The sequence below is a fragment of the Artemia sp. Qi Xiang Cuo genome, chromosome 9, assembly GCF_049724085.1.
Source record: "Artemia sp. Qi Xiang Cuo chromosome 9, ASM4972408v1, whole genome shotgun sequence".
In the NCBI taxonomy this organism is placed as follows: Eukaryota; Metazoa; Arthropoda; class Branchiopoda; order Anostraca; family Artemiidae; genus Artemia; species Artemia sp. Qi Xiang Cuo.
Window position 1 is genome coordinate 33542673 of NC_142802.1, and position 14019 is coordinate 33556691.

The following is a 14019-nucleotide window of genomic DNA, read 5'->3' on the forward strand; positions in this document are numbered from 1 at the left end:
TGTGATCTTACTAGCTTGAGAGGGGGCTCATTCGATTGTAAATTAAAAGTTATAGTGCCCTTTCAAGGAATCAAAAGTGATTGTAGGGTATCCAGCCCCCTCCCCCGTCGTTTCCCCCATATTCATCTGATCAAAATTTTAAGATAGCCATTTTGTTCAAAATAGTCTAAAGGTCAAATAACCATACCTCAAGGATTGTAAATTATGCAATTTATCCATTGTTTACTTGAAGGATTTCTCATTAAGAAAAGGGGAAAGCTTTGACTCTGGGTGCATCCAAAAAGGCTACGGATATTTAGGTGGACTTTTGTAGAATGTTGAGGGATGTCTTAAACTAAATCAAAAGGGACTATGTACATCCAGTTTATCGAAATGATGCATCTTAAGAGCAGCTGAGGGCATTAGGTTGAAACCTTCAGGACATACTGCGGCGGATGCTTTAAAGTAGTTGGTTGGCAGCCAGTTCCACTCTCAATTTCTCTTTAGCTGCCTTCTCTCCAAAACATTCGATCAAAATTTTGAAATAGCAATCTTATTCAAAGTAGACTAAAAGGAAAAAAAAACTACGCCTTTGGTGATGGCATAATACTCCACAGTTTTGGAAAGGAATGGCGAACCAAATCAAAACAAACTATGCGCATGCTAGTTATCAAAAGAGCGTATCAGCAATATCTAAGGAACGGCTGAGGGTATTAAGTTAAAACTTACGGGATATGTTGAAGCGGATGTTTAAAAGTGATTGGAGGGCTACATGCCCCCCCCTTGCTCTTATTAGATGCCCTCTTTCCTGAACACTGGCAAAAAATTTTAAAGCAATTTTACTTAAAACAGACAAAGTGTCTAGTAACTATGCCTTCAGGGATACAATGCCCTCCAAAGCCTCCTGACCAAGGATTGTAAATTATACAATTTATCCTTTTTTTCATAACAGGATTTATCATTCGAAAAAGGGGGAATGTTAGATTTCGAGTAGAGGTTATGTGTATTAAGATGAAACTTCAAGGAATGTTGAAAGATATGTTTAACTAAACCAAAAGATACTATGTACATCCAATTTTTTAAAAAGCCGTATTTGCACTATCTCGAGAACGGCTGAGGATATTGTGTTTAAACTTCCAGGCCATTTTTAGAGGAATGTTGAGAAATAGTCTATAGTATCGTATAGTATATACGTATCTATAGTATCGTATAGTATAGTCTATAGTATCTATAGAAATAGTATCACAACCAGTCCCCCTCCTATGCCCTTTTTAGCTGCAACCTCCCCGAAGACATCTGAAATTTTGGAATAGGGATCTTGTTCAAAACAGTGGAAAAGCCAAATAAATATGCTTCCAGGGACGACAAAACCCCCACAGCCCCTGGGGCAAGTATTCTACGTTATATAAGACACCCATTGTTTACATATAAGGTTGATTATTGGGAAAAGGGGGCATGTTTGATCCTGAGTCTCCAAAGAGGCTAAGAATATAACGGGTAAAACCTTTAGAAGATATTGAAAGTATGTCAAACAAAACCAAAACACACTATAAGCAGGAGGGCTGTCAATAGGGTACAATAATAATATCTAAGGAATGGCTAAGCGTATTAAGTTGGAACTTTAAAATCGTGTTTAGAGGGAAGTTAAAAAAAAATAACGGAAAAGCAGCCACACATCTCCCTCATCCTCTTACCCTTTTAGAGCAGGGGCGTAATCTACTATGGAGCAGGGGGGCAACTACTCCCTCCAGATCCAAGTCCCCCCGGCTGAAATTTAAATTCAGCCGGGGGGGGGGGGGCTGAAGCCACTGTTTTGGAGGCTACCCCTTATACTGACAAAATTTTCAAAAGCTATTTTATTTAAAATGGTTCTAAAGTCTAACAGCTATGGCTCTGGGGATGTCATGGACCAACAACCCCGGGGAAGGATCGCAAATTATCCAATTTGTCCATTCTTAACATACCGGGACGTTGGCTGTATACGATCATTCCTGTAGGAAACAAAAAAAAACGTTAAACAACACACATTCCGTAATCTTTAAATAACGACGAAGACCACACTGCCTTTCCATCATAAAAGCAACAAAATCGGGACTGTTTTAATTTTTCAATTTCAATTTGAAAGATTTCATTTCATTGTAACTTTTATTTGATTTATACAGGTGGTTTGCTGAGGACGGCTCTTGGATACAGAGCTTAAATATTTTTAAGGTCTAAACAAAATTCACTGTCTTAGGTAGATTTCTTGTTGTTTTGCTTGTCGTTGGTTTTATCCATGGTCATTCTTTGAAAAAAAAAAAACTCAATTCCAAATATTTGTAGATGAGAGCTTAAAACCTCTACAGTAGGCCCCTCTGGTTGTTTTGTAGCTAGGGAGAGGGAAGGTGCCTCAAAGAGTGCATTTTAATACCAGAACAGCTCTCGTTGCGCCTTCAGATAAATACATAATAAGTTCTAAGGTAGGGTCGAGGGGGGGGGGTTTGGTAGAAACCAATATGTAATCCCTCTTGATTTCTGGGAATATTTCTGGTCTACGCTGTTATTTTGAAAGAAAAGAGTAACATTTAACTCCAAAATGAGCAAAATTTATTCCGTATAGGAGGGGAGCTCCCCTTTTCTCATCGCCAGCGTCCTCCTCATGGTCGTAGAAAATTCAGAGGACGCTCATTGGATCGGAAATGGACAGTTCTAGTCGTTTTTATAAGTCACGAGTGATTGGAGACAAACCATCCCCTATCCTAAAACTATTTTTGATATCTGGTCCTTTTGCGACCCTTCAGGACAACTGATTGACATTTTGAGGTATCTGTTTAGTACTTTCTCTAAAGCTGATCAATTTTGCATGTGGGGAAATCTTCATTGGGGGAGGAGAATCATACGGAGTGGATTTTTCCGTGGGGAGATTTTCCGGGGGGGGAGGGGGGTCCACGGGGAGAATTTTCCGGCTCCCGCTATAAACTTAAAGGGTCTTCTAGCATGTAATGCAATTTGATAAAGGTAGGCCTTTTTATATAGCATGTTGTAAAATAATCTTTTTGTATAGTATGTTGCAGGAAGTACTATAAACTGTAGCATTTAGTTTTAGGAAGCAGCAGCGGGAAAGCAGCGTCTGTCCTTTTACCGATGTCAAATTACTACCTTTGTGTTGGTTTTAGTTTCTAATTTCACTCTTTACTTTCATTTGAAAAAAGACTTGTTTTTATAATTAATTTAAATTAGCCCATGACAGAGAGATTTAATTAATCTTGGGAAAATTTTGTCACAACAAAAGCTGAATCAATTTTTCGTGAAGTTATTTTTTGAAGTTAATGTGCAACAAATAAATTCTTCAATATCTAATGATAAACGATTTTCCTTGTTCCATAGCTCATTTTTAGTAGTAAATTGCCAAATGGAATGCATTTTATTAAACGCGTTGAATGATCCTCCTTTCGAAAAGTCAATAGTTCCTAAAATTGTATTTTATGATTGTTTTCTTTGTAAATATGGCCCAGCTGTCCCATTTACTTGCATTCCTCTCACGTACGTTCTGTCAAACATTATATAAAATGGAGTTTATCATCTTGCCTGAGTGTATGAAAATATTCGAAAGATGTCAAATATAATTGAAAGGAGGGTCTACTGTCAACAACTTTTCATAGAAGATGTCAGTTATTTCTCTACGAGCTTTCGAATCAGACGTCCAGAGACAGAACCCATTAAATAAATAAATAAACACTTAATGAAAACGGCATTCAATGTGTGTAGCTACGATATACAAAAGGCAAGATTCCTATTAAAAATAGGAAATGTCTGAATGCCCATTATCGAAGTGGAACAACAATGAAAATATGAATAAGCATAAGTTACGAACAAATTATCCAGAGTAGGAGGGGACAGAAAAAGAGTGCAAATAATACAGGAAGAGAGAGAAACAGAAGAGAGACTTCGGCTAAAAAGGACTTTTTTAGTGCTTTGTATGCTATTAGGTTATATGGAAACTGATGGTATATAATGCTTTTTGAACTGGGAAACTTTAAGCAGACATGTAACATTTGTCAGATTTCACCAAGCTATGCATCACGGCTCAGAATTCATAAACGTACATCTAAATCAATAGTGTTAAAAACTTAAGTAATGCGTTAACCTTACCAAGTAGAAAAACTTCCCACTTAATGATTATTCTTACAAGTACAATTTTTCTTAAATGTAAAAAAAATTACACTAATGGCATGTTGTATGTGAAAAATACCTTCGGGTTGGTTCGTCAATGTTTTAGCTAAATTTTTATTTTTGAAAATACTTTTCACAGCTCTAGTCGTTGAGTTGGCATAAGTGATGATTTTGTTTGTCTACAGTAGGAGTAAACAAACCAGAAAATTTTGCTCAAATTAAGACTTTTGCATAGTTTAACATGAGCGATGAGAAGGAGCGGAACTGTACAAAAAAGGAGAGAAAATGTTAGTTTAAAATGTCTAGGTGAAATATCCCGGCATTAAAAACTCCTCTTTGTCAAGTTTAAACATCCAGACACCTTCAAGTTCAAGTCAATGAGTTCGTGGAACTTGTAACCTTAAGTAAGGCACGACTCAGGTTAATATTAATTGAAACAAAAAAAATGAATTTTGATAACAATTTGAAGCTTTTTATGCTGATTTCAAATATATAAAATGCATTAAATTTACCCATCAAAAGCTGAGAGCCTGAGAAAATTTGCAGGATTTTCGAAAAAGGGGAGGGGGGAATACCGTCAATAGGGTAAGTGTTCATTCCCACAAAGGCAAGGGTTCTTGATGCAAATCATACCACTTGATTTTGGAGAGTATAATGGATGGTAGAAGCAATTCGTGGCCAAATCAAGTTGATACGTGACCGTTGTGGACGGTCGGAGATTTGTACCGAAGGAAAAGGACCGATGGATGAGCGCGTGTCAGTACGGATGGCAGTGCAGCAAAGCCCAAACAACCAAGAAATCCCAGAGTGGCAAGTCCAAAAGGACCAATCTATATCTTTAAGGTTTTACTCTTGAGCTAAAGAGCGCTGGGGGAGATGGTTTATTTTAAGTTTGGGTTGAATACAGAGGATCTTCGGAATTTGTTGTTGGTGAGGGAGGATAGTTTGGATTTGGAAGAGAAGAAAATTTTTGTGAAAACTTGGGTTGGCAGCCATCCCCTACTTTTGCTCGATGTGTGAATAAGAATCTCTTTCATTTTGTATGCAAGTGCGAAGAGCTGTCAAAGTTGCGAAATGAATGTTTCAGAAGAGTTTCTGGGAGTGAGTGTTGATTAATCGAGCGAATGCCGGAGAGGATTACGTGTGCTACTAAACAGTTGTGCATGTTCGCTCGTATATAAGCAAAACAGAGGGAATTATTTTGAAGAGGTAGTTTGTTATGGCGTATAGGCATCGATTTTTATTATGGTAGTTGTTGTCGGTTAAAAATGACCACTTTTATGGGGGGGGAGGGGGTTCTTCTTTCTGGATGTTATTATTAATAGTAATTTTCTTTGTTCGTTTTTTTGCTTTTTATTTCGTGTGTTGCTACGGACCATGGGCTTTTGCAGTAAAAATCTTATCAATATAAATAAGGGGCAAATTGCATAACTTACAACCCCTGCCCCAAGGGCCGTGGGTGGTGGTGTCATCTCCAGGGGTAGTTATTTTTACCTTTCAACTATGCTGAACAGGAACGCCATCTCAAAATTTTTATTGGGTGTCTTTGGCATAATAAGGGGCGTAGGGGGAGGGGGCTACTTGTCCTCCAATCACTTTGACTCTTAAAACGGGCACTGGAATTTTAATTTCCAATCAAATCGACTCCCTCCAAGGTTTCTACAACAGCTCTTTCGATACGAAGTGCCTTGGTGACAAAAAAAAAAAAAAAAAAAAAAAAAAAAAAAAAAAAAAAAAGAGCCAACTTCGTTCTTTACTTAGGCAGTGCTATTGTGCTGTCTATGATAGTTTGCCGAGTACTTTAAGGACAGTGTTTTATAGTTTAAAATACATAGTCAACTGGTCCTTATGAGGGTTACATTTCTTGATTAAAAACCGTTGAACGTCAAAATTTGATTATTCAAAGCACATGAGAATAAATAAGCTTTTTAATTCGCGAAGCAGTGGGATAAAGTGTTTTAATTTCAAACTCTTTACCGTATAATTTTTGTGTAAAGAACATTCATTCTTGAAGCACTGAAAAAATAACTTCACCGTAAAGAACGAGAGGCTGAGGGGGTAGCAGCCATTATCACATTAACATTGCTCCTTTTTCATTTGAACTTCTTTAATTTAATTCATCTACAATTTTTTAAATCACATTCAGCGTAACCAAGCACAATTTTTTTCAAGTTGGGAACTTGTTAACAGTAATTTTAAATTTAATAAACTGTGTATATTTAGAATTGCTGTGAAAGAAACTATTTTGATATATCCATTGTTATCAAAGCTACATTCTTTAAAGCTCTGGGAATTATTGTCACATTTCACTCTTTATTTAAAGTCCGTAACCATGAACTGCTAGTTTTATGTACTACTTTTTACTGCTATTTTCTCATTTTCAAATGGGAGAATCAAACTAATATTTTCCCTGTGTAAGCACTGTTAAAGTTACTGTTTAAGCTCTTTTTACACGCCATTTTATATATAAACAGTTCAGACATTTTTTCCTCACTAGATAAGTGGTACATGAAAACTAACCACGTATATTCTTCTTAATTTTCCCCTTGTTTGTTTACTGATGATCCCATCAAATTCACACCCAAAATTTGGACTAGCAAAAAATAAATTTTTGCAGCATACCAGTCTTTCCAATGACACTTCACCCGTAAATATCTGTCTGGAAGCGGCTTCTGCAATCAATTTGATATTTTCAATTAGAGCTGAATAGTCAATAGACACATCAGAGATTGTACTTCGTTCTGCTGACAGATGACTCTCTACACTTGACACTGTGAGACCACTAAGGCGACGGATGTTAAATCGTTCATGCTCCCACGCAAGAAAATCATCGCTTAAATTGATCTTCTTTGTCTTCAGTGATACTTTTTTTCTTCCAGAAGAAGTGAGGTTCTGAAGATTCTACACAAATAAACAATTTCTTATACACAAATATATATATATATATATATATATATATATATATATATATATATATATATATATATATATATATATATATATATATATATATATATATATATATATATATATATATATATATATATATATATATATATATATATATATATATATATATATAAAGATTGATTAAGTATTTATTTATGAAACAGACAATAACCATAAAAACAAAACATTTCAGTAACTCCCCTAAAAAGCAATACTTGTCCGTGGGGGAGATAGAGGAACTAAATAGTTAAGGGAAAAAATAAAAAAAAAACTTCACCGCCAATACCGCCACAATTAGCAATAGATGTGTAAAGATAAGCCTTGTTCTGTGCCTACGAAAACTCCACATCATCACAGTATCCGTAAAACTATATGAATAAATACAAAATTTAATTTATTTTCTACATAAAAAAGGTTCCTTAATAATTTTTCTAAATAAATGGGGTCATCAATAATATTACCGTCACTTTTTAAACTATTCCATTTTTTGGTATTTCTATTTAAAACAGATCACCATCCCTTGTATCCTGGGAATGAACAGTAGACCTGACACCCAATAAAGGACTGAAACAAAACGGTCGAATATCCGGCTGTAATCCAAAAATAAACCACAGCGGGATAATTTACGAAGGGCCGCAACCGGCCAAGTTTTAAAACATAGATCACTTTTTTGAACAGAATGACGAGGAGAAACCTGAGCTAAAATCCTCACTGAATGATTTAGTAGTCCTCTTACTGGTTTAAGAATGGATGGAAAAGTAAAAAGACAATAAAAGGTGAATATCAAATACGTGAATATAAGGATAAATAAAAGAAAAACAAAGATGGCGGAGGATAGATTTAGAAGAAAATGCTAGAGTTTCTTCGTTATACCTAGATCTCTTGCCAGGGTTTACTAATTAAAATTACATGTAGCTTAAAAGATATAGTTTCATTAATTACTATCCCAAGGTATTTCAAAGACTCAGCCCATTTTATAACTCCATTAGACGTGTTTAATTTCTTATTCTATAGGTAAAAATCCAGTGATCACGAAGAAAAAAACGAGAAACAGCCTGAATATTTCGACTTTACGTCTGAAAGCCAATACCAGCGGAAAATAAACTACACGCAAAAAGAAACATACAAGAAAATAACATGAAGAAAAGAAAGAACGCTATGCAACAAAAGGAAAAGGGGAAAGATAGAAAAAAAAATCAAATGTGAAAGATTATAGTTGCTGTTTAGTACAAGCACTAAACCGAATATAGTAAGGAGAAAATATACCAAACAAAGCCAAACAACTGTGGTGCAATATCGTGTAGGCCAGAACGGTTGAACATTGGTTCCTGATATGGGATTCTAACAAAATGAAGATGTCTTTTTATTTGAAGATCTCACGCAGAGCCTCGCTCCATACAATGAATCAGATTAAAATCATTTTAACGAAAATCAGATCAGTTCAAAGGTTTTTTAATACAATTACGTTTGAAAAAAATGCTTATTTCATTTAAATAAACAAAATCACATCATTTAGTTCAAATTTAGAGACAATATGCGCCGTTTCGGACCTACAATACGTTAAGCCACAGTTTTCTGGTTTTTTGTAGTGTTGGCACATATTGAGTTTTGTGTGATTAATAAAATCACAATGTTAGATTTTGTATAGACCAGCGGTGCCGAATTTCTTTTAAAGTGGCACAATCTTAAGCGACTGAGCGACCTCAAAACTCATAAGCCTTAGTGTGAGCTATCCAACAAAGCAGGAAAATAAATACATTGGTTAAAAGCTGTTTATTACCTTTAAAAAAAAAGTTTCTAATTTGTGTTAAAAAAATTAACAAATATTTGAATCAGGAAAACATTAAACGTGTAGGGTGGCACTTTTTAGTCATCAACAATTTAGTTAACCAACTTTTGTGCTTGTTTTTAATAAATTTCATACGAGAAAATGAAATCTCTCATAGATATGCTGAGTTGAACATTGCTTTCATTCTTAAGCCAACCTCAATCAAAATTGGATATTTTTGCTTAAGAAAAAAAGGCCAAATATTTTCATTGCTTGAAGGGAATGGTTTTAATTATAAGTTCAGCTTGAAAGGCAGTCAATGCCATCTCCACTGCTATACTATAGACTTTATACTACACAACAAATTTAGTTTTTCAAATGCGATTTCTTTTGTTTTTCCTTTTGTTCCATTTATAACATTTATAATTCTCTTTCTGTCATTATAATTCTCCTTCTGTCATACCTTAAAAAAAGCTTCTTTTTTAAATGGAAGTCTTTCAAGGAAAAATAAAAAGTCATATTAAAACTTGAGATGGGCCAAAATCATACAATAATCATAGGCAATGCCACTAGCGTCGCCTAAGTAAATAGCGAAGCAGCTTCCATGTATTACTTTCTTTTTTCTGACCAGGCAATTTTGCACGGAAAAAATGGTCGTAAAAACTTTGGAGGGGCCTTATTCGATTGCCAATAGAAAATTCCGGTGTCCATTTTTAGAGTCAAAAGCGAATAGAGAGAAACCACACCCCCCCCCCCCCCTTCCGTTCCTTTTTTTGCTAACCGTTCCCTCATCCTTACCCCCAACACATCCCATAAAAATTTTGAGATAGCCATTTTGTCCATAATAGTCGAAAAGTGTGCATCCGGAAATGACACGGTCCCCCCAGCCCCTGGGGCAAGGTTAGTAAATTATGAAAGTTGCCCATTTTACACATACATTTTACAATGGAAAAGGGATGTATGTTTGATCCTGAATGTCCAATTAGCTTGAAACTTTCTGAGATTGTTCTTTGGTACAACAAATTTATATATCTTGTTGGGAGCGGAAGGGAGGCGGGGGTATCGGGGGAGTCGGAAATAGGACACAACTTTTTGTTCCTGTCGGGGGAGTCGGAAATGGGACACAACTTTTTGTTCCTGGTAAGTTGTGTTTCGTGTGAGCTCTTACAGACCGTTCGTTATGCCATGAACCTCAGTGTCTCGAATGAGTATTACTCTGGAAACAACACGCGTACTCGATTAAACCAAAAGACGTTAGGTGTATTTGATTTTTGAAATTATTTGCAATATCTCATGAAGGCTTTAAGGGATGAAGCAGTCACTTTGAGGGAAGGTTAGAGAGAAGGAAGGTAAATTGTACTTTAACTTCTGACTTGGGGAAGGGTGGGGCAGAGGTAAATCGAAAGACACTGTCTACATCTAGTCCATTGAAATACATGTTTGCAATATCTTGGGAACGGCTCGGGGGATGCAGTTGAAACTTACAGATATGTTGGATAAAAGAGGGGGGTGGTGAGGAAAGTAAAATTGAAACCTAGAGCTGGGGGAGGGAGTGAGCAAATTTTGTCTCTAATCCAAGCAAAAATGGCATTTTTCAGCTTAAGCTCCTATTAGACTTATAATTTATGCATGGTCGAGTAGCGAGATAAATTAAAAGACACTATGTGCTGCCAAGTTGTAAGATGGCTCGTCTACAATACCCCAGGAACGGCTAAGGGTACTAAGTTTGAGCTTTCATAGAATATTGAGGGGAGGGGAGGGGGCAAATAGCCGTTGAATTATGACTGGGGGGAAAGGGTAGAGCTAAATCAAAAGACGCTACAAAATCTAAGCTACCAAAAAAAAAAAACAACACACTGTAATATTCCAGGAACGAAAATGGTCCATTAAAATGTAAATTTAAATTCTTATTCCCCTTTGTAAGGTCAAAAATGATTGAGTGGAGGGGGGATAACTAGTCCTCTTCCTGTGGCCTTTTATAATACCTGATCCACCCCTTCCTCGTAACCCCCCAAGATTTCCAACCACTATTTTAAAATTGATATTTTGTTCAGAGTAGCCGAAGGGTTACAAAATACCTACGCCTCTGAGGATGACATAACCTCACAGCCCCTGGGGCAAATGTTCACATTTTTACACATAGTTTTATAATAGGAAAGGAGGGATGATTGATCCTGAGTGCCCGATTAGCTGGAATCTTTCATAGATGATTCTCTGAGCGAAAAAATCATGCATTTTATAGGAAAGATGGGAGCGGCCTGGAAATGGCCAAAAATGAATGTTTGTTCCTGATTAGTGGTCTTTCGAATGAGCTCTTACTGATAGTTCACTAGGCCAAGACTCAGAGTTTCCCAAGTGCAAAATTTGGAAACGACACCCGTAACTGAAAATTACGTAGTCTCTTTCTTCTCCCATAATATTGAATTTGAAGTTTCCTTACCCCTCCCCCTTCTTTCTCAAACTGTGTCTAAAAGTTTGAAAGATTATCTGAAAGTTTCAACTCTATCCCCCAAGCCGTTTCCAAAGTATTGTAGATATGCTTTTTCAATGACACATAGTGTCATTCAATCAACCCCCGTTAAAATTTAAAATCTATTTGAGCCCTCTACCGTCCAATACTCCCTCAAAGTTTCAACTCTATCGCTTGAACGGTTCCAAAGATTTATGTGACTATTAAACTGTGCATAAATTATAAGTTCCAAAACTTTTTTTCAACTTGATTCGAGGCAAAAATTGTTTAGTCTTTCCCCTTTCCCCTAACATTAGACTTCAAAAGAAGTTTTAACTCCATCCCCTAAGCCATTCCCAAGATATTGCTGATATGCAATTTTGATGACTTGCAAACACAAATTATTGAGAGTTCGAGACATTAAATTGTCAACTCGATCCCTTAAGCCACTTTCAAGATACTGTGCACATACCAGGCGCATCATGTCTACAATCAAAAACCATTATGTGAAGCTAGTCTGTCAAAATTGCGTATCTATAGCATTATTGGGCTGGTTGAGGATATTAAGTTGAAACTTTCAAGGAATGTTATTGAGAGGAGAGATGCAGTTGGACGTTGAATTATGACTTGGGGTAAAGGGCAGAACTAAATCAAAAGCCACTACGAGCATCTAGGATATCAAAATATAAAATGTCTTCTATATCTCGGGAACAGAAATGGGCCATTGAACTTTCTAGTGCCGTTTTTAAAGGTAAAAAATTATGAAAGGGAAGCCATTCACACATCCTATGCCCTTCATGCAGCCTCCTAAGGATTCTGGTAAAAATATGCTTTTGGAAATGATATGACCCCTACAACACCTGGGGCAAGGGTCATTAATTATACAAGAAACATAGGGTTTAGCTCAGGAATGGCTTTCCGATCGAACAGGAGCTTTCAGGAAGCCTTGGAGGAGGGGGGGGAGTGGACCTCAAATTTTTACTTAGGGGAGGTGAAAGAGGTAAATCAAAGAATTTGTTTGCATCCAGGTCATCAAAATAGTACATCAGCAGTATCTCTATAATGACTTGCTGTTTGAAGTTATATATTGTCTAGGAAGTGGCGAAAGTGGTCTTATATATGATCTATGGTCTAGAAGTTATCTAACGTCTCTGTGCTGCTTTTTTTCCACATTAGATTCTTTTATATTATAAACATCGATTGAGCAGGCCCAATGTTCATAACACAAAGCATAGCTAAGCAAATAATGGCTGCAGTTGCAATACCTTAACTCCCATGTCCCCGAACACCCTTGTGTCTTTCTTCTTTTTTATTTTTTAAAGGAATGGTTTGAAATAAATGCGAAATGTAAGATGAATCTGATTGTCAAGGATTTTCAATAAGCCTAATCACATATAGCTGGCAGAACCACAGACATTCGCCATCGCAAAGCATATTTTATTGTATGACCCTGAGCTTCGGGTGTCTTGGCCTATAAAAATCAAGTCATATAAATTGGAGCGACAAATTGGCTTCTAAGAAGACAAGTGTTTTTACCAGTTGACTAGTGTCGGGACGAGTTGTCTTTCTTGTCGTTTTTCTTTTTTTCCTTTTTTATGTCTTCTTTACAGATCAACGAGGCTAAAATACTCCTAACATAGTTTTATTTCACCAAGCAAGTCCTGTTCAAATGGTCAAGCAGTGATTATCTTTCAACATCATGACGTGACATGTCACTTTTTTATACTACATAATAATTGAATTTTTCAGGGCCTCTAGAAAAACAAAGGTTCCCCAGTACAGGCAAGAGACCAGAACTCCTTCTAAAGTCTACAGAAAGGTCTTAAGTCGACTTATAATCGGACGGTATGAAGTTCCCGGCGCCTCAAGTTCAATGAAACGAGTTTTAATTTACAAACCTCCAAAAAAATTTGCCCAAAAGAACCATCTTTGGGAACTTTGGAAACGTGAAAATACATCACATCTCCTCGACCAATTGTATCAAGGCACACAGCTCCAGCTAATGTTCTCTGAAAACTATCATCAGATTCATCTAACCGTTCTTCTAAATACTTTTTCGCTCCTAAGTAGTTCAATTTGCCGCCAGAGGTCAATAGGAACACAACGTTATATGTGAGATCATTCTTCTTCTTCAAGCTAGAGAAAATTCGAGCAAGTTCGAGGAGTGCAATAACTCCTGATCCATTGGAATCAGTACCAAACGATAAGGCCTATAATTAAAATATATATTAATAATAAAAATTCTTCCACTACATATATAAATATATATCTTTGCGGGCTCTTTATCTAGCAGCCCACTTTATGGGTTCTCAATGAGCACCCACTTCACTCATGCAAGATTGCAAGCAACTCTGCAATCTTGCAGATGCAGAGCTATATATATATATATATATATATATATATATATATATATATATATATATATATATATATATATATATATATATATATATATATATGTATTATATATATATATATATATATATATATATATATATATATATATATATATATATATATATATATATATATGTATACCCAGCTTTATATACCCTGTTATTTTAAGAGTACACCAAACATATACAATACACACATACATATATATGCAATACATATCCAACTTTAAATATCGAGAAGATAATCGATAAAAACATATTTATATGCTACCACTAGTAGTAACCCCTCTTTGCAGTACCAAGCCACCTGAGACCAGCATAGCTGC

General features: G+C 36.0%; 1 protein-coding gene across 1 annotated transcript in view; it reads right to left on the minus strand.

Annotated features, from left to right (window-relative positions):
• LOC148948588 (BOS complex subunit NCLN) overlaps nucleotides 1–14019 on the minus strand; it is a 121048-nt gene that overhangs the window by 82507 nt on the left and 24522 nt on the right. The window contains exons 6-7 of the mRNA XM_089094972.1: nucleotides 13196–13507; nucleotides 6754–7032 (exon numbers count right to left, since the gene is read on the minus strand). Coding sequence (XP_088951098.1) covers nucleotides 6754–7032; nucleotides 13196–13507 — 591 coding nt within the window. The remainder of the gene's footprint in view (nucleotides 1–6753; nucleotides 7033–13195; nucleotides 13508–14019) is intronic.